The sequence below is a fragment of the Thalassophryne amazonica genome, chromosome 12, assembly GCF_902500255.1.
Source record: "Thalassophryne amazonica chromosome 12, fThaAma1.1, whole genome shotgun sequence".
NCBI classification, from domain to species: Eukaryota; Metazoa; Chordata; class Actinopteri; order Batrachoidiformes; family Batrachoididae; genus Thalassophryne; species Thalassophryne amazonica.
In genome coordinates this window covers 43510197-43538192 of record NC_047114.1, presented here as the reverse complement: position 1 = coordinate 43538192, position 27996 = coordinate 43510197, and the positions used below count along the sequence as shown (strand labels likewise).

Genomic DNA, 27996 nt, shown 5'->3' with positions numbered 1-27996 from the left:
GTTGTTTTAACTTCATATTGGGCACGAACGCAAACATTGAAGATTAGTTTGTAGGGTGTTTTAGCTTTATCTGAGGGTATTTACAGCTACATCAGATCAAAGCTGTAGGAAATGTGGCTTTTTTTTCCTCTTGCTTTGTATGCAGACCACACAACCTTCTTAAAGCAGCAAATTTGCCATTTTTAATGCTTGGTTTAATGCTTCGTTGCAAATGTTTTTCAGTGACTAACTGTCTGAAGTCTGGAAACCAGATGCTTGGCCTTTCTTCTCTGATAATGCTCTCCATGGCTTCCTCTGCAACGATTTCCTGTTCTCACTTTGCTTTCAGGGCATTTTGCTTCCAGGTTAGTGCACCCGTTTTTCAAGTCGCATTTGCACAATGTTCCACTTATTCACCTTTAAATACTTCAGATTGCCGCCAGCTCATCTTCATTTAGTCCAAAATGAGCTGATAATAGAGTTGAAAGCTCCTTCCTACTAACATGTATTAACACTATGTACTGAAAAGTGTTTCTGTCTTACCTCAAAATACAAAGTGTGGCATCACAAAAGAGATCCTATTTGATTTCTGGCTCGATCCCTACGCAGAAGCACAACGGGCCAATCAGAGACCGGCTCCATCACTACACTGAAGTAGAACGGGCCAATCAGAGACCGGCTCCATCAACACTGAAGTAGAACGGGCCAATCAGAGACCGGCTCCATTGCAACACTGAAGTAGAACGGGCCAATCAGACACCAGCTCCATCGCAACACTGAAGTATAATGGGCCAATCAGAGACCGGCTCCATCGCTACACTGAAGTAGAACGGGCCAATCAGAGACCGGCTCCATCGCTACACTGAAGTAGAACGGGCCAATCAGAGACAGGCTCCATCACTACAATCAGAAACCAGTCAGGACACCAAATGACTGCCTCAATAACCATAGCTCAAACCTCTTTCCTTTTATTCATAACTGATTCTTTGCATAATAAGCTAATAAGCAAGACTTCAACTGAGATTCCTTATTATTTTATGAATACACAGCCTGGACCTGTGTCTGCTTATGAATGGATGATCCATGACCAGCACAAACACCTTGTTCGAGCACAAGGCTGTTCATAAGTGCACCTGGTATGACAGAACCAGGTCAAACCTCGATGATCAATTTTGTAGTCATGTCATCAGACCTACGATGATGTGTCTTGGACTCTCAGCTGAAGAGGGACCTGTGAACTGATCACCACCTTGTGATAAGTAGGTACGTGTGGCAGGGTAAGCTACCAAAGTGATCTGGAAGGCTTAGATGAGTTTGTAAGGGTTATCTGGGAAAGTTTAGTGCAGAACCTGTCCAGGTGGCCAAACATTTCCTCCATCCCAAAGGGGCCCGGGGACATGGAATCAGTGTGGCCCATGTTTAAGACCTTCATTATTGAGGCAGCAGCTCTGACTTGTGGCCAGATTGTTGTCAATGTTTTGTTGCAGTGGCAATCCTAGAACCCGTTGGTTGACAGCTGCAGATGTTGTCAGGGTGAAGAAGGAAGCCTTTCATGTATGATTAGCACAGAGGTATCCGAAATCAGTGGACAGGTACCGGCAGGCCAGAAGAACTGCAGCCTCAGTGGTTGCTGAGGCTAAACCTCAGCCATGATAAGAGTTTAGAGAAACTATGGATAAATACATATCAAAGAGGTACTGGCAAAGTGTAAGACGACTCAGAAAACGTAGGCAGTTCTTAGCCCAAGCCTTTTTCAGCAAGGGTGGAGAGCTGCTTACTTGAACTGGGGATATCTTTGGGCAGTGGTAGGAACACTTTGAGGAGACCCTCTTTCGAAAATATGCTTTTGTTGACTGCCCACGTTAAATAAAGACCTCTCTTCTCTTCTTCTCAACCCTACTGACATGCCCTGTCAAACTGGGCTGCAGCATCTTGCAAACAGCAATTGCAAGGGAATTCATTTAATTTCACATGGCGTTGAGTGTTGCAATTCGCTCGTTTGAGTTGCAGAACGTCGCATGCATTGCATCTGGATTTTGAACATTTCAAAGTTGCTGTGACAACAAGGGTCATTGCCACACAGTCCCACACATGCCCAGAGCCATCGCAAGTGTCGGGAAGCCCTCTGAATGTAATCCCCACAACTCATAATATGGGGGAATTGTGAGGGAACTTTGTGAGAGGTTGAAAAGAGATGAAACTACATTGTGTGTGACTGGAGACAAAACTGAGGATTTGGCATTTCCCCATGGGATGATCAGAGAGACACAGCATGTCTGTAAGTGGCAGAGTGAGTCCAGCAGCCAACCTGTGTGTGTGTGTGTGTGTGTGTGTGTGTGTGTGTGTGTGTGTGTGTGTGTGTGTGTGTGTGTGTGCGTGCGTGCATCGTCAGGGGGCTGGACACACCTGTCTGTTCCAGCTGGGATTATCTTTAATTTTCATGTAGAGGACCACAGCATGAGCCCACGTACAGAGGTGGGATTCAGCACAGCCAGGAGCTCTTCCCATTGGACATTACATATTTCATCCTGTGGCTGGCAATCGCATACGATCCTTGCATGGCAGTGACAGCCAGGATCTCTCCAATGGGGTGGGCTGCTGGACATTACAAATTTAGTCTTGCTGGAAATCATTCTACAAGTGGTACAGGTGAGTACCCTGTTCATAGTTGTCTTCCTATTGTATATATCTTTTTCTCCTCTGTGCAGCCATGCTAGACTTTGTTATTATAGTTGAATTTATTTTATTTCATTACTGGGTACAGTCAGGGGAATTCCCACAGCATCTATTCACATAATCGCAGGATAGTAACAGGTTAACATGTCATCAGTTCAGCTGCAAGTGGCGTTAGACATCTGTGAGAGTGCCGCATGATATTCACATGCAAATCAGCAGATCCTTGCATCTGTGAAGGCTGCGCTCACCACTTGGGAGAGTGCCACACGGCATTCGAGCAGCACTCACATGATAATTATGCAGGCATCTTCGCCGTGAGTCCTTGTGATATTCGACTGACATTCTGAGGCATGAGCTAATGTGTTGTTAGCACCAATGCAGTGAGATGCCAACTGCGATATGTCAATCATTCACATGAATGGTCGCAAATTCGCATCTCCAAGTACTCTATAACAGTCACAGCCCAGTGAGATAGTACCTTTAGATGAGGCAGGGATGGAAGGCTAAGCTGGAACTGGTGCTATCCCCCTCAAAGAAAATACAGAGGTATTCAAAAAAACTCCTCAGTGGAAAGTTGCAGGGAGTGGACGAGAGTTGCACTGAGATACTAAAGTCTCTCAATATTGTTAGGCTGCCATGGTTGACACATTTATACAGTGCTGGATGGAGGTCTCTGGGACAGTACCTCTGAATGAGTGAACTGGGGTGGTGGGTCTCATCTTGAAAAAAGGGGCCCAAGAGTGCATTCACTTATAATCACACTTCTCAAGCTTATGCCAAGGTACTAGATAGAAGAATAAAGTCAGGCTCCTATTGTAGATTTTTGGCAATTTCCATCCCAATTCCAAAAATGAGGAAAGTGGGCCAGAGTCATTAAAATAGCAGGCAAAATTTGTTTCTTACTATAATTACCAATTAAACCCTAGGACTGATGAATCCCATGTCTTGAGTGCTTGTGCTCTCAGATTCAGGAAGTGCAATGAGAGTTCTGTCCTGGTCATGGAATGGTGGACCAGCTCTTTACTCTTGAGCGGATATTTGAGGGGGCTTAGGAGAATGCCCAACCAGTCTACGTGTGTTTTCTGGCCTTGGAAAAGGTATACAACCAGGTGCCCTGAGATGTCCTTTGAAGGGTGCTGCAGGAGTATTGGGTAATAGGTTTGCTGCAACATGCAATCCGTCCTCTACGTGATTGAAGGAGTAGCTGTTTCCACATTCTCAGCATCACATCAGACGTATTCTCAGTGGGTGTTGGACTCCGCAGGGGCTGCACCTTTTGGAGGGTGTTTAGTTTGGTGAACTCAGAATTACATCTCTGCTTTTTGTGGATGATGTGGTTCTGCTGGCTTCCTCAGACAGTGACCCCCAAAGTGCATTGGGCAGGTTTGAGGCTGAGGATGAAGCAAATGGAATGTGGAGCAGCACCTCCAAAGCTGAGACCATGGTCATCTGTCAGAAAAGGGTTCACTGTCCCCTCTGGATCGGAGGGGGCTATAGGCCTAAGTGCAGTTATTCATGTATCTTGTGGTCTTGTTCAGGAGTGTGGGTAAGACAGAGCGTAAGATTGACAGATGGATGAGTGCTACATCTGAGGTTCTGTGAACACTGCAACAGACCGTCGTAGTGAAGAAGGAGCTAAACCAGAAGGCTCGCGATTTACCAGTCAATATACGCTCCTATACTCACCTGCAATCATGAGCTTTTTGTACTGACAGAACAAACAAGGTTTTGGATACAAGTGGCAGAAATGAGGCTCTTCTGTAGGGTATCTGGGCTTACAATCAGGGAGAAGATGAGAAGCTCAAATATCCAGGAAGGACTCTGAGCCACTGCTCCTTCGTATGGACAGGAGCCAGCTGAGGTGAACTGGGAATCTGGTGAGGAGGTTCCCTGTGACACTCTTCCAGGCAAATCCAACTGGGAGAAGATCTGGGATAGACCCAGGATATGTTGGAAGGATTGTATCCCCCAGAAGGCTTAGGAAAACCTCAGAAACCACTAGGAAGAGCTAGAGGACTAGGAGGGGGATAGGTGAAGTCTGGGATGAGCTGCTTATCTGCAGTCACCACAACCCCGGCCCAGATATGTGGCAGAAAATGAATGAAAACAAAATTGAGCTTATATTCACAAGTTGATTTCCACTCCAATATGATGTGATACTCAGATAAATTTACAGTAACTTTGTCAATGTCAAAATATGTAGAGATTTGACTGTAGATCTGCTCTTCTTTTTGCCTTTTCAACTCTTCCCACATCTTATCTTGTTCTCATCACTCACCGGTTCTCCTCTAGGCCCTCTGATTCCACGAGAACCTTGTTCTCCCGCCGCTCCAGGAACTCCCTAAAAAGGAGGCAAGAAAGATGTCAACACATGCACCGGCAACTTGCGCACACAAACATATTTGACTAGTTCTATTATTACTTACCCTCTGGCCGGGTGACCCGGGAGGTCCTGGCAAACCCTGAAACACACAATGATGACGGGTCAGCCATTTAAGGTCAGTCATTTTTTATTTCACTCCATTTTGTTTTGGTCAGAGTGCTTCTAAATAAACACTTACATCATCACCACGCTCTCCTTTGTCTCCATTGGCTCCACGATGGCCTGGCTCACCCTATCACAGTACAGAGAGTCAAACATGTATTCTTTCACACACATCTCTAAGCTTTGTCTGCATATTTCTTATCTTCGAGTCACCTGCCCTCCTTGCGAGCCGTAGTTTCCAGGCCTTCCCGGTTCACCGTCTCTTCCAGGATCTCCCTACAATAGACACAGAGTATTAACACAGAGCACAATAAACATTACTTAACAGTCTGATTTTTTTAAGTTGGCAGAGATTTCCTGCAGCGCATGATTTGCTACAACTCGCCACCCCAAGCAGATTTTTGGACCGGCTGCACAGTGTTGATTTTAAGATGAAATGATTCATTTCTAGAAAAACTGAAAGCACTCAGTGATTATCTACATTTTGTCAAGTTTTTCCTCAAATGGAATGCGTTTTCTGACCTTCTGATTAGCTGCAGGAATTTTCCTTTTTTTCAGAACAAATGTCAAAAGAGGCATTTCTGGTGATTTTAAAGAAAAATCTTCAATTGTATCAAGAAGAAATTATGGGTCCATAAGCAACTAAGGCTCAAAATCTGCTTTGGAGCCACAGAGGCAATTGAGATACAGCATGAGCGTGTCATCGTGGTCAAAGGTCAAAATAGACATGTCAAGTAATTTTCTGAAAAAGTGTTCAAACGGACAAAATACAAACTTAGGGTCTCCGAGTAGTTTAAATCTAAACGTTCTCTGCAGCTTTTGTGGTTCATACATCCCCATATCAGAAAATGTTGGTTGGAAAATGGAAATTAAAACAAACAAACAAAAACAAGAGTTCTCTGAAAGCACAATATCCCCTGCTGGCAAATTCTGGTAAGTGCTTGGTACATTCTGATGATATTTCAAGGTGTGTGATAGTAGAGTTCAGAATGCAGATAACAACTCGTGAACCTACCGTGTCTAGGTTTGTTAATCAAAGGTCATAACTCTTCCAAAATGTGTCAGTCTTTTACAGTATGATAATATGCGTATTATCAATCTAGAACAAGGAATTATACAGTTTCTCAAGATTCCTGCTAAAAATGTTAGAGGAGTTGATTTCAGAATGCAGGCACCCACTCCTGAAAGTGATGGAGTCTAAATTTGTTAATCAAGGGCCATAAATCTGGTAAAATGGGCCCAACTTGAACAATATGATAATATGCGTATTACCAATCTATAACAAGGACTTGTACCAAGTCTCACAAAATTACTCCCTAAAATGTGATAAGATTTGATTTAAGAATGCCTATACCCATTTTGGGAGAGACAGACAGACAGACAGACAGAAATCACCACGACATAATCCCCCAGCGAGGGATTAAAAACTACAGTGATTCCTTAATTTACTTTGGCTACTATTTCATTGCAGACCGAAGATATTTCAAGTTTTGTGTGGTCAACATTAATTTGTTAATAAACATCCATTCCTGAATTTAACTCCCTATCACCCGCCTCATTTTGGCTTGTCAGTATCTCACAAATAAAAAGTGAAATTTCCCATCGATGGGATATACAAGGGCTGTCAATAAAGTTACGGTCCTTTTTATTTTTTTCAAAAACTATATGGATTTCATTCATATGTTTTTACGTCAGACATGCTTGAACCCTCGTGCGCATGCGTGAGTTTTTCCACGCCTGTCGGTGACGTCATTCGCCTGTGAGCACTCCTTGTGGGAGGAGTCGTCCAGCCCCTCGTCGGAATTCCTTTGTCTGAGAAGTTGCTGAGAGACTGGCGCGTTGTTTGATCAAAATTTTTTCTAAACCTGTGAGACACATCGAAGTGGACACGGTTCGAAAAATTAAGCTGGTTTTCAGTGAAAATTTTAACGGCTGATGAGAGATTTTGAGGTGATTCTGTCGCTTTAAGGACTTTTCACGGTGCAAGACGTCGCGCAGCGCTCTCAGGCGGCGTCATCAGCCTGTTCAAGCTGAAAACCTCCACATTTCAGGCTCTATTGATCCAGGACGTCGTGAGAGAACAGAGAAGTTTCAGAAGAAGTCGGTTTCAGCATTTTATCCGGATATTCCATTGTTAAAGGAGATTTTTTTAATGAAAGACGTGCGGACGCGTCCGCGCGTCGGGACGCAGCCGCCGCGACGCTCCGCCACAGGAAAAACACCTCTGTTGAAAGCCTTAAGGACAAGTTGGAACATGTCCTGCCTGTTAAACAATTTCTCATATACTCACTCCACTGAAAGCCATCAAAAGCCGCCTGGATTTTACAAATGGTTATCAACACGGAGGTGTTTTTCCTGTGCCGCCGCACCGCGTCGGCTGTGTCCCGACGCGCGGATCCGTCCGCACGTCTTTCATTAAAAAAAAATCTCCTTTAACAGTGGAATATCCGGATAAAATGCTGAAACCGACTTCTTCTGAAACTTCTCTGTTCTCTCACGACGTCCTGGATCAATAGAGCCTGAAATGTGGAGGTTTTCAGCTTGAACAGGCTGATGACGCTGCCTGAGAGCGCTGCACGACGTCTCGCACCGTGAAAAGTCCTTAAAGCGACAGAATCACCTCAAAATCTCTCATCAGCTGTTAAAATTTTCACTGAAAACCAGCTTAATTTTTCGAACCGTGTCCACTTCGATGTGTCTCACAGGTTTAGAAAAAATTTTGATCAAAGAACGCGCCAGTCTCTCAGCAACTTCTCAGACAAAGGAATTCCGACGAGGGGCTGGACGACTCCTCCCACAAGGAGTGCTCACAGGCGAATGACGTCACCGACAGGCGTGGAAAAACTCTCGCATGCGCACGAGGGTTCAAGCATGTCTGACGTAAAAACATATGAATGAAATCCATATAGTTTTTGAAAAAAATAAAAAGGACCGTTACTTTATTGACAGCCCTCGTACAGTCTTAGAAGGTGTTAAAGCCTGCAACACAACATATTCCGCCTGTGGTCATCAATCAATCAATCAATCAATTTTTTATATAGCGCCAAATCACAATAAACAGTTGCCCCAAGGCGCTTTATATTATAAGGCAAGGCCATACAATAATTATGTAAAACCCCAACGGTCAAAACGACCCCCTGTGAGCAAGCACTTGGCTACAGTGGGAAGGAAAAACTCCCTTTTAACAGGAAGAAACCTCCAGCAGAACCAGGCTCACTGAGGGGCAGTCTTCTGCTAGGACTGGTTGGGGCTGAGGGAGAGAACCAGGAAAAAGACATGCTGTGGAGGGGAGCAGAGATCGATCACTAATGATTAAATGCAGAGTGGTGCATACAGAGCAAAAAGAGAAAGAAACAGTGCATCATGGGAACACCCCAGCAGTCTACGTCTATAGCAGCATAACTAAAGGATGGTTCAGGGTCACCTGATCCAGCCCTAACTATAAGCTTTAGCAAAAAGGAAAGTTTTAAGCTTAATCTTAAAAGTAGAGAGGGTGTCTGTCTCCCTGATCTGAATTGGGAGCTGGTTCCACAGGAGAGGAGCCTGAAAGCTGAAGGCTCTGCCTCCCATTCTACTCTTACAAACCCTAGGAACTACAAGTAAGCCTGCAGTCTGAGAGCGAAGCGCTCTATTGGGGTGATATGGTACTACGAGGTCCCTAAGATAAGATGGGACCTGATTATTCAAAACCTTATAAGTAAGAAGAAGAATTTTAAATTATATTCTAGAATTAACAGGAAGCCAATGAAGAGAGGCCAATATGGGTGAGATATGCTCTCTCCTTCTAGTCCCCGTTAGTACTCTAGCTGCAGCATTTTGAATTAAATGAAGGCTTTTTAGGGAACTTTTAGGACAACCTGATAATAATGAATTACAATAGTCCAGCCTAGAGGAAATAAATGCATGAATTAGTTTTTCAGCATCACTCTGAGACAAGACCTTTCTGATTTTAGAGATATTGCGTAAATGCAAAAAAGCAGTCCTACATATTTGTTTAATATGTGCTTTGAATGACATATCCTGATCGAAAATGACTCCAAGATTTCTCACAGTATTACTAGAGGTCAGGGTAATGCCATCCAGAGTAAGGATCTGGTTAGACACCATGTTTCTAAGATTTGTGGGGCCAAGTACAATAACTTCAGTTTTATCTGAGTTTAAAAGCAGGAAATTAGAGGTCATCCATGTCTTTATGTCTGTAAGACAATCCTGCAGTTTAGCTAATTGGTGTGTGTCCTCTGGCTTCATGGATAGATAAAGCTGGGTATCATCTGCGTAACAATGAAAATTTAAGCAATACCGTCTAATAATACTGCCTAAGGGAAGCATGTATAAAGTGAATAAAATTGGTCCTAGCACAGAACCTTGTGGAATTCCATAATTAACTTTAGTCTGTGAAGAAGATTCCCCATTTACATGAACAAATTGTAATCTATTAGACAAATATGATTCAAACCACTGCAGCGCAGTGCCTTTAATACCTATGGGTCATGGGGAATGTAAGGTCTCTCTGCAACAAGACCGAGGAGCTAGCAGCGCTAACCCGTTTCCAGAGGCTGTATAAGGGCTGCAGTCTCATGTGCTTCATGGAAACGTGGTTGGATGAACATGTACTGGACTCTTTAATCAACATGGACGGCTTCACACTTATCCGCGCGGACAGGACGCTGGCAGAGAGCAGAAAAAAGAGAGGGGGGGGTACGCTGTTTATGTGAGTGAGAGATGGTGCAGCGGGACTCATATTCACGTGAAAGATCAGATCTTCTCCTTGGACGTGGAGCGACTCACGGTGAGCATGAGGCTATTATCTCCCACGGGAGTTTGGAAGTGTGATTATGCTCTGCGCGTATATTCCTCCCTCTGCGGATGCCGCCGCTGCCTGTGAGCGGATTCACAGCACAGTCACGCAGCCGCAACACCCACGCGCACTCTTTCTCATCACCAGAGACTTTAATCACGCCTCCCTCTCCGCCACCCTCCCCACATTCACCCAGTACGTCACGTGTAAAACCAGGGACAACAGAATACTGGACCTTTTTTATGCTAATGTGGAGGACGCTTACACCTTCACCCCCTCCCCCCACTGGGACGCTCTGATCACAACCTCATCTATGTGCTCCCCCAATACACACCCAGGGTGAGAAGAGAGCCAGTGCAGTAAAGGTCGGTGAAATTCTGGACTGAAGAGGCCACTGAGAGGCTGAGGAAAAACTCTTATGGTTTCCCCTCCCCTCCCAGGGTACTGATGAGGTGTTTAGCAGGCTGACATCGTTAAATAGGTGGCTGGCACAGTTTTGTAGACAGCAAGGCTTTAGCTTTATTGATAACTGGCCTTCGTTCTGGGGCCGCCGTGGCTTGCTGATGCCGGACGGCCTCCACCCTACTGGGGAAGGCGCCGCCTTCTTGTCTGCGAACATAGATAGAGCTCTACAGGGAAGGTAACATTAGAAATCTACAGCAGGCCACACAGCAGGTGATTAGAGACCCTGCAAGGGCTTATGACAAATGTGGGTGTGGAATCCATTAGCTTAGCAGGGAATTTAGTGCAGAAAATCCACTAAGGTGATAGTGCAGTTTATTTGCCAGGGAGGGAATTTCAACAAGTTGAGACTGTGGCCTACTTCCGTAGTTGTGTCCATAAAAATCATAGAGGGATTTGCTTTCCAAACTTAATACCCATAACTATATTGAGAGAAATTGAGGATGGCCCAGTGGTTGTTCAGGCAATAGCAAAGATTTCATGTCTGCTACCTACAATGCGCGTGGAATGTCTTAAACCTCAACCTACTTCTAGGCATCTTATATATGCTACTCTGGAACCACCCCTAAACCCAAACAGTTCAACTGTCAACCCCACTGAAGTCCTTAGACTGGGTCTCATTAACATAAGATCACTGTCCTCAAAATCATTGTTGATCAATGATCTAATTATTGATCATCACTTAGATATGATTGGGCTATGTGAAACCTGGCTTAAACCTACAGCTGTCCTCCCCTTAAATGAGGCCTGCCCACCAGCTTATACATTTAGTCACGTCCCTCGTGATGCGAAGCAAGGCGGGGGTGTTGCTCTTATTTATAAAGCTAGGTTTAGCTTATTAGCTGTTGGGGGTTACAAATATCACTCATTTGAGCATCTGATTCTCCGCTCTGCTCAGGATATTACACATTGCCAAGGTCAGAGGAATAAAAATCAGTCGTATTACGTTGTCACTGTATATAGGCCTCCTGGCACATATTCTGAATTCTTAGATGAATCTGGTGAGTTCATCTCTAACTTGTCAACTAGTGTAGATAACATTCTGATCATTGGTGACTTTAACATTTATATAAATAAGCCTTCTGATCCCCTCTGCAAGTCATTTATGGAAATTGTGGCTGCATTAGGATTTCGGCAATGTATTTTGGATTCGACGCACATTAGTGGAAATAACCTGGATCTGGTTCTCGCACGTGGTATTGCTGTCACGAATATTGACATCATGCCTCTTATATCAGTGGTGTCTGATCACGCACTTATTAAGTTTACAGTTTCGCTGCCGTGTTTAGTGGAACAACAACCTTATATATCATTACGGCATTGCATCAACTCCTCAACTAAGACTGAACTTGAAGCTAAACTGCCTGATGTCTTAGCTTCACATTTGACAAATACCCAGTCAGTAGACAGACTTGTGGATAGTTTAAACTCAGTGCTCAAAACTACACTTGACATGATTGCACCACCTGTGTTAAAACCGCACTCCCCCAAATCACAGGCACCTTGGTTCAATGATTATCTGCGTGACCTCAAGCATAAAGCAAGAGGTCTAGAACGGAAATGGCGTCGTTCAAAATTAGAAGTATTTCACCTTGCGTGGCGTGATGCTATCTTAGACTATAAGCATGCATTACTGGATACAAAGCGGACTTACTACTCAGATTTGATCAACAAAAACAAGCATAACTCAAAGTTCTTGTTCGACACGGTGGCAACACTTATGCATGGACAACCACCTGTAGTTCGCTCTCCTTTTACAGCACAAGATTTCCTGGATTACTTTGGGAAGAAAATAGAAGACATCAGGTTAAACATATCCCGGCATGCCTTAACCGAGCCACTACACCCTGCTATTGAGGTGGGCGCCACTACTGAGGTATTACCTAGATTTACAGAATTTGATAGTATCTCACTAGGCATGCTGACAAAACTCGTAATGTCAACAAAAAGCACAACCTGTTTATTTGATCCTATACCAACAAAACTGTTTAAGGACCTGTGGCCCACTCTTGGGCCGACTGTTCTGGAAATGATTAATCTTTCTTTAACTTCTGGATCTGTTCCTAAATGTTTCAAATCTGCAGTGATTAAACCATTACTTAAGAAACCTAATCTTGACCCTAGTGTATTGACAAACTATCGGCCGATATCAAATCTATCATTTTTCTCTAAAATTCTGGAAAAAGTGGTGTCACGGCAGCTCGTAGACTAGCTTACTGAGAATAATCTCTTTGAGCCACTGCAGTCTGCTTTTAGAAAATATTATTCCACAGAGACGGCTCTCACTAAACTGGTGAATGATCTTCTGCTTACAATGGATTCGGACACCACTACGGTTCTGTTGCTGTTAGATCTCAGTGCTACATTTGATACCGTGGATCATCATATTGTACTTGATAGGCTGGAAAATCATTTTGGGATTACTGGGAGTGCCCTTGCGTAGCTGACGTCATACTTGACCAGTCGTCCTCACTGTGTTTTGTACAGTAACACTACCTCTAACCTTAGTGACATGAAATTTGGGGTTCCACAGGGGTCTGTCTTAGGCCCCCTGCTTTTCTCCCTTTATATAGCACCCCTTGGGCACATATTGCGGCGTTTTGGGATTACCTTTCACTGCTATGCAGATGATACTCAGTTACATATGCCGATAACTGCTGGCAATCTCGTTCACATAAAATCCTTAGAAGATTGCCTTGCATCAGTGAGAAGTTGGATGTCTAGAAACTTCCTACTTTTAATCTCTGATAAGACTAAAATGATGGTTTTTGGTCCAGTGAAACATCGGCATCAATCTGACCAGCTAACGCTTAGCCTAGGCTCGCGTGTCATATATCACACTGACAAAGTGAGGAACCTTGGGGTAATTTTTCCGTGTTGATAACCATTTGTAAAATCCAGGTGGCTTTTGATGGCTTTCAGTGGAGTGAGTATATGAGAAATTGTTTAACAGCTGAACATGTTCCAACTTGTCCTTAAGGCTTCCCACGGAGGTGTTTTTCCTGTGGCGGAGCGTCGCGGCGGCTGCGAGCCGACGCTGCAATCCACCCGCACGTCTTTCATTAAAAAAGTCTCCTTTAACAGTGGAATATCCGGATAAAATGCTGAAACCGACTTCTTCTGAAACTTCTCTGTTCTCTCACGACATCCTGGATCAATAGAGCCTGAAATGTGGAGGTTTTAAGCTTGAAACAGGCTGACGACGGCGCCTGAGAGCGTTGCACGACGTCTCGCTCCGTGGGAAGTCCTTAAAGCGACAGTATCACCTCAAAATCTCTCATCAGCTGTTAAAATTTTTACCGAAAACCAGCTTAATTTTTCGAACCATGTCCACTTCGATGTGTCTCACAGGTTTAGAAAAAAATTTTGATCAAACAAAGCGCCAGTCTCTCAGCAACTTCTCAGACAAAGGAATTCCGACGAGGGGCTGGACGACTCCTCCCACAAGGAGTGCTCACAGGTGAATGACGTCACTGACAGGCGTGGAAAAACTCACGCATGCGCACGAGGGTTCAAGCATGTCTGACATAAAAACATATGAATGAAATCCATATAGTTTTTGAAAAAAATAAAAAGGACCTATACTTTATGGACAGCCCTCGTATTACTAGGACTGCTTTCTTCCACCTGCGAAATATAGCGAAGATTCGTCCCATCCTGTCTACGGCTGATGCTGAGACCCTGATTCATGCATTTATCTCTTCTAGATTGGACTACTACAATGTTCTATTTTCTGGTTTACTGCAGTCTAGCATTACGGGTCTCCAATTGGTTCAAAATGCTGCAGCCAGACTTTTGACACGAAGCAGAAAGTTCGACCGCATTACACCCATTTTGGCATCCCTTCACTGGCTTCCTGTCCCAGTGAAATCAGATTTTAAGATTCTGCTACTAAGCTATAAAATTATTCATGGACTGGCACCTCCCTACCTAGCTGACCTAATTAAACCTTACGTACCGGCCCGGGCTTTACGTTCTCAGGGTGCAGGACTACTTTGTGTCCCTAAGGTGAATAAGAAGTCTGCGGGTCACAGAGCTTTCTCTTATCGTGCCCCTGTTCTGTGGAATGATCTCCCTGCATCAATAAAACAGTCAGATTCTGTGGAGATTTTCAAGTCCAGACTTAAGACACACTTATTTTCCCTTTCATATGGCTAGCATACTGGTACAGTTTTGTTTTACGCTTTTTACTCTTTTAATTCATTTATCAGTAACTGGAGCGGGCTGCAGCCTCAACTTTACCTAAATTCTGAGTCTTTTAGTAAAGTTTAGGGCTAGTGGCCGGTGATCACCTTAGTATTTCTCTGTTTTTCTTGTTGTTTAATGCTGGCAAATTATACAGTATTTTTTTTGTCTTTCTGATGCCTGATTCTGTTTTTTCTCTCTGTTTAAGGTGCAGCTCCATCCAGAGATGGGAGTTGTATTCGTGTTGGCGATCCTCCTGTCCTGTGCCCCAATAGCATTTCTTGTATATTTGTCCGTGAATTGTTCTGTAATTTATGTTTGTAGCATGGCCCAAGCAGAAGGTCACCCCTTTGAGTCTGGTCTGCTTGAGGTTTCTTCCTCAGAGGGAGTTTTTCCTTACCACTGTTGCTCTGGGGGTTGGTAAGGTTAGACCTTACCTGTGTGAAGCGCTTTGAGGCAACTCTGTTGTGATCTGGCGCTATATAAATGAAAATAAATTGAAATAAAATACTGAAAAAGACATCAACGGCCTGACCCAGTGTGTCACTGACTACATGACTGATGGGATCTCCCCAAGGCTGCTGAGGACCTGTGCAGATGAGCTCTGTGAGGTCCTCAGCCACATCTTCAACATGAGCCTCAGCCTGGGGGTGGTCCCCACCCTGTGGAAGACCTCCTGTGTGGTCCCAGTTCCCAAAACACCGCACGCCAAGGAACCGGCCCAATACAGACCAGTTGCCCTGACCTCCCACTTCATGAAGACCATGGAACGGCTCGTCCTGTCTCACCTCCGCACCATGGTGAGCGACACCTGGGACCCACTGCAGTTCGCCTACAGGCCCAACATCGGGGTAGATGACGCTGTCATCTACCTACTGCAACAAGTGCTCACCCACCTGGAGACTGGCGGGAGCACAGTGAGAGTCATGTTCTTTGATTTCTCTAGCACTTTCAACACTATCAGACTGGCACTGCTGGGGGGGGGAAACTGGAGGACGCAGGTGTGGATGGACATCTCGCCGCCTGGACCATCGACTACCTCAATGACCGCCTGCAGTACGTGCGGGCGCGGCGGTCAGTCTGAGGTGGTAAGGTGCAGCACCGGGGCCCCCCAGGGCACTGTCCTCTCGCCTTTCCTCTTCACCCTCTACACCTCGGACTTCACCTACAACACAGATAGATGCCACCTCCAGAAGTTCTCTGATGACTCTGTCATTGTGGGTCGCATGTCTGAGGGGAACGAGCTGGAGTACCGGTCCAGTCATACTCGGTCGGTCATCACAGACTTCGTGGACTGGTGTGAGCGCAAACACTTGTGTCTCAACACCAGTAAGACGAAGGAGATGATGATCGACTTCAGGAGGAAACCACCACCTCACCCACCGGTGAACATCCATGGGAAGGACATAGAGACTGTGGACAGTTTCAAATACCTGGGTGTTCACCTCAACAACAAACTGGACTGGACTCGCAACACCGACGCCCTGTACAAAAAAGGTCAGAGTTGCCTCCACCTCCTGAGGAGACAGAGATCCTTTGGAGTGAGCAGGCCTCTGCTTAAGACCTTCTACGACTCTGTTGTAGCCTCAACTCTCCTCTATGCTGTCGTCTGTTGGGCCCCAGGCAGCACAGAGAGGGAGAGAAAGAGACTGAACAAGCTGGTCAGGAAGTCCAGCTCTGGTCTGGGCTGTCCTCTGGACTCTCTGGAGGAGGTGGCTGAGAGGAGGGTGTTAACCAAGCTCAAATCCGTCATGAACAACTCCTCTCACCCTCTGCACCGGACTGTAGTGGAGCTGACCAGCTCGTTCAGTGACAGACTGAGGCACCCTCAGTGCAAGAAGGAACGATACCGCTGCTGTGAGACTGTACGATAACACTGTGAAATAACCACATGCAATAATATGTCCACAAATCACGTGCAATATTATTAATATGTCCACATATCATATGCAATAACTCGTTTACAAATCCCAGCACTAACGTCACCTTACCACACGTAAACTCCATTTCACATGTTTATATATATGCATATGTATATGTGTATGTGTATAGGTATGTGTGTGCATATATATATATATATATATATATATATATATATATATATATATATATATATATATATACACACACACACACACACATACATACATATTCTATTTCTACCTCATTTCTTATGTCTTGTACTGTTACAAGTATTATTATCATTGCTTATCCTTGCACACGCTGTTTGATGAACATTTTCCTCTACTTGCACCCATCTTGTGTGTTTTCTTAAGAGCTGACATAACATGTGAATTTCTCCTCTGTGAGATCAATAAAGTTTATGTTATCTTCACACATTCCAAAAAAGTTGGCACACTAATCATTTACTGCTTTGTAATGTTGCCATTCCTTCTCATAACATGTAAAAGACATCTTGGCATTGAGGATACCAAGAGATGAAGCAATTCAGGTGCTATTTTGTTTCATTCTTCCTGCAAACACATCTAGGTGTGCAGTAGTTAAGGGTCATCGTTGCATTTTTTTATTTCAAAATTCTCCACACATTCTCTATTGGGGACAGGTCAGGATTGCAGGCAGGCCAGTCCAGTATCCATAGCCTTGTCTTTCACAGCCATGCCTTTGTAATATGTGCAGAATGTGGTTTTGCATTGTCTTGTTGAAAACTGCATGGACTTCTTAGGACAAGATATCATCTTGAAGGCAACATATATTGCTCCAAAATCTCAATTTACTTTTTCTATTAATGCAGTCATCACATAAGTGTAAATTATCTTTCCCAAGGGCACTGACACGACCCCATACCATGACAGACCCTGGTTTAAGGACTTGTTGCTGATAACATTCTGGATGGCCCTTGTCAGCTTTGGTCCACAGCACATGGTGTCTATTTTTTCCAAAAAAGATCTGGAGTACTGATTTGTCTGACCACATTACATGTTTCCACTGTGTGATTGTCCAACTCAGTTGCCTCTGAGCCCAAAGAAGTTGTCACTGCTTGTGGACAAGGTTAACATAAGGCTTCTTTCTTTTATTTCACAGTCACGTTTTAAATGCCATTTGTGAATATAAGTCTGTATTGTAGCACTTGACAAAGCTTTACCAAAGTAAATCCTTGCCCATGTGGTTATATCAGCTATTGATGAATGACAGCTTTTGATGCAGTGCCATCTGAGGAATCTGAGATCGTGGGTGTTCAGCTTAGGCTTTGTACCGTTGATTCCTTGATCACTTAATGATATTATGCAGAGAAAGAAATATGCAAATCCCTTCCAAACTTTCTTTGAGGAATGCTGTTTTTTTAATATTTCAATCATTTTCTCCCACATTTGTTGGCAAACTGGAGATCCTCCATCCATCTTTGCGCCACAGAGAGTCAGCATTTCATGGATACTGCTTTTGTGCCAAATCATGACTGCAATCACCTGTTAACATCAGCTGTATGACATAGCATCATTTTATTTTTCTATCTCATTACTAGCCCCAAACTGCCCCTGTCCCAACTTATTTTGGAATCTGTTGCATTCCTAAAATGGAGGAATGGATGTATATTAGCAAATGAAATGAAACTGACCACACAAAACATGAAATAGCTTGTGTGTATACTGTCTGCAATGAAACAGAGGTCAAAGTAAATGTAAGAATCACTGCTGGTTTTTTTAAATTTGCATTTTCTAAACCATCCCAACTTTTTCTTATTTGGAGTTGTAAAATCTGAGTAAAGGATGAATGTTTCTGTCTTTGGCTGTGATCATAGCAATGCTGTAGTTTCTGATGATGGGTTCCTTTAGAGTCTGTCAAAATTTGTATATTTGGATATACTTTAACACCAAAATTAAAACTGTATGACAAACACTTCCTGTGAAATAACACTGGGGAAGCTACTTACCTACTTAACAACAGAAGAAGTTGAACTATAGCAAGTCTAGTACAATTAACTAGAATTGCTTTGAAAAGTAGCATTAACTCCTTTGCAAGAAATGATCAAATATACAAAAAGTCGCCTGCCAGCAATAAATTCCACTCATTTGAGATTATTACAAAAAATTATGTCATAATTTTAGACAGTCTTCAACTTGCTCCATTTAGACCATATAAAAACTTGAACACTGGCTAAACAACAGGCCTTTATTTTGACTCTTCAGAGCAGAGACACATCAGCCTTCTTTCAAAGTTCTTATCTAACAAGAGGCTCTGTTGGACACTGAAACTGTCCATGCCGATGCTGAAAAGCTGTCTGGGACTTTATTCAGATTTTCCACAAAGATGAGAATACAATTAATATGGGGGGACTTCAGAAATGCTTTGACCTTCTCTAGTGTGTCATCTCTCTTCTTTTCAAAGAATGAAGTCAAAGTACAGAAGCAATGATGAAATAAAAAAATAAGGAAAACAAAGCATTCCTTTCCTTTTATGGATCAAAATACTTTGTAGTTTCAGTAGCGAATTAAAAAACAGAAAAAAATATCTACTTGAATAAATATGCACATAAGAATGTTGGTGAACTGCCAACAAGCTACTAAAAATGTGGTTAAATTACTATTTTATTTACATGTACTGTAGCTCACTACTCCCAGACACTTGCAGAATCACACACACATACAACATATACAGGCAGGCCAAACATAAAGCACTGTTATTTCAATTTTTATTTTATATTCATCAGTTTTGTGAATGAGTCGGGGTGATTTAGTCATGTTAGTATATTCTGCAAGTTGTGCAACATCTTACTTTTTCTCCTTTCTGTCCATAAGGACCAGGATCTCCTTTTGGACCAGGTTCTCCCTGCAAGCCCTGAAGCACAAAACATAGAGACATTTCAAAGACGTGATCATAAGCCGCAGAACTCGACCACTGAGTCTTGTCCACACGTATGCACATGTATATGTACATGTTTATTTGCAGTATGACTGTACAGCATCAATTAAACAATTTGACAGCACAGAATGTAAACAGAACAGTGAGTGAAGATTCGAGGGCTTCCTGCCCACTGGGCTCCAGACGCGAGATGCTGGTCAGCGTTGCTACTAAACACACAACTGTAGCTAATAGTCAGTGTGTAAACAATGTGCAGTTGAGCCCCACACAGATATGTGGATATTAAATGTGTAAAAGGGAACAGTGAAATTACAACTGAGAGCAAGTGTGTGAACTCTCCGTCTGATCGTGTGCTTGTGATGAAACGTGATGACTGAGCCGATGAGCACCTATCAGAGGATTTCTCATCTGAATGTGATTGTGAGAGCTTATGGTGTGAGAGACATTCCCATGAGAGGAGTAGGAGTCTGTAACACCAGTGGAATTATTTGGAATTCAAAGATACGACTTACATCTGATCCAGGAGAACCTTTACAGCCGGGAAGACCAGGGAATCCGGCTTCACCCTGATGAAAAAAACAAAAAAATATGAATCTCAACAACTTCATCCCACCGACAACAAGCACAGCCAGACACCAACGGGACGTCTGGGACTTAACCCACCTTCTGACCATCAATTCCGTCTTTTCCTCTGTGACCTTTGTCACCCTGAGAAACACAGACACATAGAGAAGAGAGAAAAACAACGCCAGTGAAATGATCCCTGTTGTTTGTTTCACACCTTCTTTTTTTCTCTTATTGCACATTTTATTCTACTTGCACATTTCATTTCCTCATTTTTTTTTTTTACTGTGAATTATTCAGTGGTTAGTGTATATTTACACATGCCATACAGAGAGCGCGCAAACCAAAGTCAAATTCCCTGTATTCTGTGGATACTTTGCGAACAAAAGTGATTCTGATTGTGAGACTTCAAGAAAAGCAACAAAAAACAAGACCAATCTGAGATTTCTGACATCTGCCAATCCAGATCTGGATCACCTCCAAAATTCAGTGGAGTCTTCGATGCCCTATCTATCTGTGCTGCAACTTTGGTGAGAATCCGTGAAGGAGTTTTCACATAACCCTTCAAAGCCTATATAAACTGAAATCCGGATCACCTCCAAAATGTAATGGAGTCTTCCATAGTCTAATATCTATCTGTGGTGAAACTTTGGTCAAAATCTGTGCAGTAGTTTTGATGTAATCCCGCTAACAGGCAGACAAATAAATAAATAAATAAACACCAATGATTTTATTCCGTCCTTGGCAGACGTAAAAGGAACATCCTGATTAATGTGGAATTAAACGTCAGCTCACCTTGTAGCCTTTGTGTCCTCTTTCACCCTATAGAAAACATATAGATTTGTCAGGCACAGTCATGAATAATACTGCACTTCCAAATATGATATTTAATTAAAAAAATTACATAATGAATCTTAATAAAAGCTATTTCTTGTATTTATACATTCAACATGTACCTTTTCTCCTCTGGGTCCGCGATCTCCCTGGAAACAAAGTACACACAGATTAGAAGCAGAGCAAACTTTAATTTACTGTCATCATAATGCCAAGAAACATAAAACATCAGACATAGTTTTTGCTTAAACAGAACATCCTGCCACAAGGTGCTTCACACAAGTAAAGTCTAACCTTACCAACCCATAGAGCAAGCACACAGGCGACAGTGGTGAGGAAAAACTCCCTCTGGTGATATTGAGGAAGAAACCTCAAGCAGACCAGACTCAAAGGGGTGACCCACTGCTTAGGCCATCCTAACAATTTTAAGGTTTTGCAAAGTTTTACAAAGCTGAAGAATCTTGTATTTACATTAGTAGTTTTGAACGACACGGACAAAAATTGCGATAAGACAATGTGCACACTGACACTCAGGTTGTCATTCGAGGGTCGAAGGGTACTGCTCACTACATATGCTAATGTTAGCTTCACAGAGCTAAAGAAATACTGTAGAATGTTGATTGTGACAATATAAAATAAAATCATAAAGGCAGTGACACAACTCATAAACATAGGCCACCAGAGATCCCACTGCAAACAATTCAGGATAAAATTTGTTTAAATTTCACACAAATGTTTGCTGTATATCTGAGTGACAGGTCAGGTAACGTCAGATAGGTCATTTGCTAAAGATAACATGAGTTACATTTACAATGTTTTTAATGGTTTTGTCAAAATGAGTAAGTGGGGAGGCTAACATTTTCTAAGTGGTTATCATGGCTTGTGTCCCAGTAATCTGGGTGAGTCAGTGAGTGTATCTACATTCTTTCAGACACAATAACTCCAAAACTAAGACTACCAGAGTCTTGTTATTTACTGTATCACATGTTGGTATGTAACTGATGTGATTAACACTTCATCAATATACATTTTGGGTTACATATTCAAATATTGTTCTGCTAACTACATATTCTGATATTACCTAACCACCCAGAATTAGAAAAACACAGCCAGTAGGTCTGTACGTTACTTGTTATCATAGCTTTATTAAAAATGTTTTATCTTGGTGTTACACAGAAATTCAGAGCTCCCAATTTACATTGATTGCAACGTGACCTTCAAACCTTATGCGCACACTTCGTCCTTCATGTCATTTGCAACATGTCATGGATATGAAATCTCTATATTTGGCATGGAATCGCCACAAAATAAGCAATTTACTAGCAAAAAAGTTTGATGTATTTTTGTGATATACCACAAAAATAAAAGGTACTCTCTTGTAACTACACATCAACAAAAAGTAAATGTCAATTTTATGAATCATCAAAAAGCTATTCCTCACGTGTTGTCTTTACAGAACTATGCTTGGTTAATTTACCTTTCAGTACTTCTCTGATTTTACGCTACACAATGCATGACTTTAAAACCATCATATCTCATGAAAACACTATACCTTCATCCCACTGTAACCAACAGGACCAGGATCACCAGGGCTGCCCTGTAACACAGTTAAAGAAATAATTGTTAGTGGACTCCAATTCAAGCATTCAATTCAAGGAGATGTAATGACTACTGTGTGCCAAGGTTTAAAGCACTTACCACGTCACCGATATCACCTTTTTCTCCTGGCATCCCTGGTCTGCCTGTTTCTCCCTGTAGAGAAGAAATAAAACAACATTCAGAAGTTTAATAATGCTGCAGAGTTCCTGAAAGACATTCCACAGCGTTATTTAAGAAATTAAAAATCTGTAACTTTGTCACATTGATTGTCTTCATATTATACCTTAGAGCCAGGATCTCCATCTGGTCCTTTGGGGCCTCCCTGAGCCTACATACAAGACAACAAAACAGAACCAGTGATATATGTGTAAAGTAATAATCATAATAACAATAATACTAATAATAATAATAACAACAACAATAATTAATAAATAAGATTAGAAATACATTTCAATTAGCAGCAACAAAAAAGAGAAAAACTGATACTTACATGGCAGTCATACGTACAACACTGAAAAGAAAAGAAAAAAGTACAATCAGCAACAGGTTACAAAAGAAAAGTACTGTCAGTACACAGGGCTAAGAAGCAAATTAACAGAAGAACTGTTTTTAACAAGGAGACGTAGTTTGGCAACAAAGGAACCCACCTGATATCTACAAAGTAAATGGGCCCAGTCTATATAATCTATATAATCTGATTGATGGACTGTTTAACATGTGAATATTTTAGGTGCTTTTATAGTGAAGGTGAATATCACAGTTAACATAATGTCAGTGGCAGTTTTTGTTTCCCTTCTTTGTCCCCTGTTGATTTTCAGCAGTTACAGTCAGGTCCACACTGGGCCACTGTGATTTTGCTTCTGTACACAATCAAGATGTGTTTATATTGTACACTTTTAACTTTAATTCAAGGGTATTAACAAAAATACCGCATTGCCTAGTACATTTGATGATTTGACACTGGAACTACGCTAAAATCTCACAGATTTTGCGGGAATGCACTTCAAAATCCGTGAGTCCGAGAGGACCCGTGAGATTCGCCAAAGTATACTATACTTTTTGCGTTCTTCAAACAAAGAAAAGAATCATAATTTAATTCAATTTAACTACTCCAAGAAGAAGAACAAGAAGAAGACAATAATTTGTTCTGTTGCAGTGTTTTACATATTTATTTTAGTGTATCATAGAGAAATTTTAATTCTGGTTTCCTGAACTGCCAAATCATATGTGATTGGATTAAAACTGTGACTAGTGAATTAGACAGAAAATATTTTGAATGTCAGAAAAAGATGCCACATAAGACTGCGCTAACACTATGACATTTAAATGCTTAGCCAATATAGGGAAATTATGTATTTTCTCTTTAGCCACAATTCGTTTTCTTGAGCTACGCAGTGTATATGTAAATCATACCAATGAACACATGAACTATGTATGACTATAACATTTTTCTGACCCATTGTGGCTAAAAGTAGCTCTTAGCTATGTGGCTACATATTTGACTATGTATTTGGCTACATGGCTAACCCGTAATGCTAGCCCAGGGACTGAATCATTCTGCGCTGTTCTCATTTAGAATGAAAGCTAACATAATTTATATCACAATTATTTTTGTATTTTGTATTACATTAAATATTTAAACTAGTTTGTTATTTCAGTGGAGTGGGTATATTTTTGTCCCCATCTGTTTCTTGGTGTAAAGCATAAAAATGCACTGGAACAGATACGGATAAATCTGGGGTGGAGCCAGTAGAAATTAAACATAGCATATAAAGATAATTGTTTACAAATATTGCTTTTTTTTGTTTGTTTGATATAGCTTTAACAACAACAACAACAACAACAAAACAGTTCATTAAACTGTTAAGCTGTTGGTTAATGTATGGACAATTAAGTTATTAATTTTGTAATATGATGAGGAATTTGAGTTTATTGATTATTTTAAGATGTCTGTGTTTGCTGTTCTGGTCACTTTGTTTTGTTTTGGTTTTGTTGTGATAAGTAAAAGTTGCTGAGGTAAAAGGGGTAGGTGTATATAAGCCTTGCTTCTACCTACAGTTTTGTTTTGTTTTATTTTGTTGCAAAGTTCTGATTAAACTTAATAAACTAAAAAAAACTGCTGAGAAGGGACTACATGTGCATCCCCCATCAAGCCACGCTCACAGACACTGATTGGTTTGTACATTTTGTTATGTATCAATCAAGCATGTGTACAAAGAAACCTGCTCCCTTCAGGATAGGATTTTAATAAAAGTACCACAGTGAGAAACTCGACATAGTTCACAGTGTATAGCCATAAAATAAAAAAATAAATAAAATAAAAAGTCAGTAGAATGAATGACTATTTTATTTTATTGTTGATATAGCAATTTCTATCCATCTTCTATACGTGCTTACTCCAATTAAGGTTCACAGTCATACCATCAGTCATAGGGCATGAGGCGGGGTACACCCTGGACAGGGCGCCAGTCTATCGCAGGGCCACATATAGACAGACAAACGCATTCACACCTACAGTCAATTTAAAGTATTTTCAATCCACCGAACCTGCAAGTCTTTGGAAGTAGGAGGAAGCCAGAGCACCTGGAGGGAACCCACGCAAACACAGGGAGAACATGCAAACTCCACACAGAAAGGCCTCAGGTGGGAATCAAACCCACGACCTTCTTGCTGTGAGGAAACAGTGCTAACCACTAATCCACTGTGCTGCCCAATATAGCAGTTTATTGTTACTGAAATTACACTGAGTGATAATTAGGCCCTCCTTAAATAGGAGCCGGGAATTTCTAAAATGTTTGTTAAATATTATGAGACGAAGTGCGGAACTTGGTAATGGTGTGTACTGTAATAAGTGCACTCATTTATAGCTGCTGAATAATTTGGTTCTGAAAATTTCATGCCCTGTATCATGTAGCCAGCATGGAACGGTTTTGAATTATTTAAATTTTATATAGTTCTGACACAAAATTGTTAAAAATATTTAATATTTAAAATGTGTGTAGTTATGTATATGCACTTATTCTGGGAATTTTTTTAAATGTAAATTACATTTCTATGTTGTAATATGTATGTTTCCCTGACATTTTTCCTTTCAATAATCAGCACCATACAAACAAACAAACAAACAAACAAACAAACTAACAAACTAACAAACAAACACAAACAAAAGAACTTAAATTATTTTCATTCAAGGTAACTTAAAAAAGACATACCACATCCATGGTCTCATTTGTCTGCAAAGAAGAGGAGGAAACAAAAATATATAGTTTAATTTCACATTTTGTTCTGTTTTGACTGATGTAAAAAGAGACGAGGATACATACAATCATGTCAATAATGGTTCGAATGGTTTCCATCTGGGTGGATCTGGCTGAGTCTGCAGCAGTGAAGTTTTGTCTGTAGTCCTTGTTTGTGGCGATGATTTGCAGACGGGTGTCCTGGTGAGACAAAAACACAAACATCAACACCGGCATATATGACTAACTGACAATGCCGAGATCTTAAAGCATATTTCGTTGACGTTACTTACGACCTTCAAAGGGATTAAAGCACGTTTTGCATTGATCTGCATGTATTCACTAAAAGCCAGTCAGCAGAATTGTCTGATGCTCGTTGTATATCAGTGCACATACGGAGCCAGATGAACAGTTTCTAAACACTTTCACTTACTAACATAACAAATTTGGAACATTGGCAAAAGTGTGCACTGTCTGAGTGTGTTCTTATTCTGTATTGTTTACATCATTTCTGCCAAAGCCGTCTAGTCTTCTTTATGTTAGACTTCACAGACACATTCCAGACTTCTATGAAGCTTAAACTTCATTATGAACACACTCCATGGAGTTTCTACATGACAGTGGTTCCCAAACTGAGGGGAAGGCCCTTACTGCGGGCCACACAGCCAGTGAACAGGAAGATACAAACCACTGGCGGCAAAGCTTGGACAGGTAACGCGTCCTAACGCGGACAAGTTCCTCCTCTGTACATATTGCATTTTATTTAACAATATATGTGTTCAGTCAGAAAAAACATCTGTTTTATTTACATATCACTCTAGAAAAAAAAATGGAATATTAAATTTACTTGTGGTACATCAAGTGGTCCCGCAAAACATGGGTTGTTTAGATGGGAAACATAATACACAATTAATTATCACAGTTTGTTTTAACTTGGTTTCACATTTAAACAACCAGGTTTTGTGGGGCTGGTTGACATAACTAGATTAAGTAAATACAGAGTGACCAAAAAAAAAACAACAAAAAACACACAGAACCCATAAAATTGTAATAAATCCTACAAAGGTTCAGCAAATTTCATCTTCCCCAACATGTCCCAACATATCTTGTTAGATATTTTACCTAGAGGTCTATTTCAATAACAAATCATACCATTTGGAGCACAATTTTGAAAGAACATGACTTTTATGCGAAGCAAACAAATTAATTGGAACCTTGGGGAATGATCGCACACAGACTGCGGTTTAAGTCCAGCAAATTTCAAGGCATTTCAAGAAATTTGCTGGACCTTTGTAGGGTTTATTACAATTTTTATGGGTTCTGGGTTTTTTTTGGGGGGGGGGGGGGGGGGGGGGGGGTCACTCTGTATAACATTTTATGTTCTGTTAAGTATAAATTAATTAAAAACTAACAGTTGCAGTTAATTTAATTGTTAAAAATATATTTAAATGCATAAAGCAGAAAGCGCTATACAAATAAAGTTTGTTGTGTTATTGTTTTTATTATTAATTCTACAAGACATTGATTTCTTCTTTTTATCCACTATGTTTTGGGGTGTTTTTTGTGACGGGGCACAAAATGTGGGGTGAATGGGGGGGTCGGGGTCATGGTTAACATTTAGGGAAGGTACACACTTATGCTACGGTTAGGGTTAGAGTTAGGAGAAGGGGAAGATTAAAAATACGAAAAGCGGGCACTTTTCATGCCGGGGCAAAAAAAAAAAAAGACTTGGCTGTATTGTTGATAACTGAATCTTTAGTTGGTACACATTTTGTAATTGGAAGTACAATTATTTTGACATATACACATGTAATGGACATAAACAAGATGCAAAATATGAGGTTTTATGTCATGTTGTTAAAAAAAAAAAAAAAGTGTGATACCTCCTGGTCAGGTTTAATAGCAACAGCAAACACTTTGACCCGGTGTAGTGCTGCTTCATGTGCAGCCTCCTGCAAGCCCCCACATGGCTCCTTATAACCAGTAATTGGATGACCATCAGTCACTACCACTATGTACTTGTTATCGTGGTAATGGGAGCCCCTGCATACAAGGACAAACACATCTGTGAGCAACTGAGCCTTTGTTTTTCCATGTGTGTGTAATAAATATGGTTGTGTGTGTTGGTCACCCTGTGAGCAGCTCAGCCAGGCCCCTCTTAATGGCACAGTCCGTGTAAGTGCCTTTGCCAATAAAACTGATGGTATCGATGTCGTTCTTCAGAGCTTGCCGACTGGTGCTTATATCACTCAGCTCTCGCACAAGGATGATTTCGTCACTGTAGTGCAGCGCTCCTGAGTTCCACGTCAGGTAGCGATCACAACGGTGGCGCCTAGGCAAATAAACATTAAAAATATTGC

General features: G+C 41.6%; 1 protein-coding gene across 1 annotated transcript in view; it reads right to left on the bottom strand.

Moving 5' to 3' along the window:
• The window catches only part of col6a1 (collagen, type VI, alpha 1), a 102639-nt gene that overhangs the window by 65101 nt on the left and 9542 nt on the right, over positions 1-27996 (bottom strand). The window contains exons 3-19 of the mRNA XM_034182703.1: positions 27768-27968; positions 27520-27679; positions 25724-25837; positions 25613-25633; positions 22891-22911; positions 22684-22728; positions 22500-22553; positions 22354-22398; positions 20924-20950; positions 20763-20789; positions 20067-20111; positions 19916-19969; positions 19317-19379; positions 5354-5416; positions 5217-5270; positions 5082-5117; positions 4934-4996 (exon numbers count right to left, since the gene is read on the bottom strand). Of these exons, the coding sequence (XP_034038594.1) occupies positions 4934-4996; positions 5082-5117; positions 5217-5270; positions 5354-5416; positions 19317-19379; positions 19916-19969; positions 20067-20111; positions 20763-20789; positions 20924-20950; positions 22354-22398; positions 22500-22553; positions 22684-22728; positions 22891-22911; positions 25613-25633; positions 25724-25837; positions 27520-27679; positions 27768-27968 (1093 nt within the window). The remainder of the gene's footprint in view (positions 1-4933; positions 4997-5081; positions 5118-5216; positions 5271-5353; positions 5417-19316; positions 19380-19915; positions 19970-20066; positions 20112-20762; positions 20790-20923; positions 20951-22353; positions 22399-22499; positions 22554-22683; positions 22729-22890; positions 22912-25612; positions 25634-25723; positions 25838-27519; positions 27680-27767; positions 27969-27996) is intronic.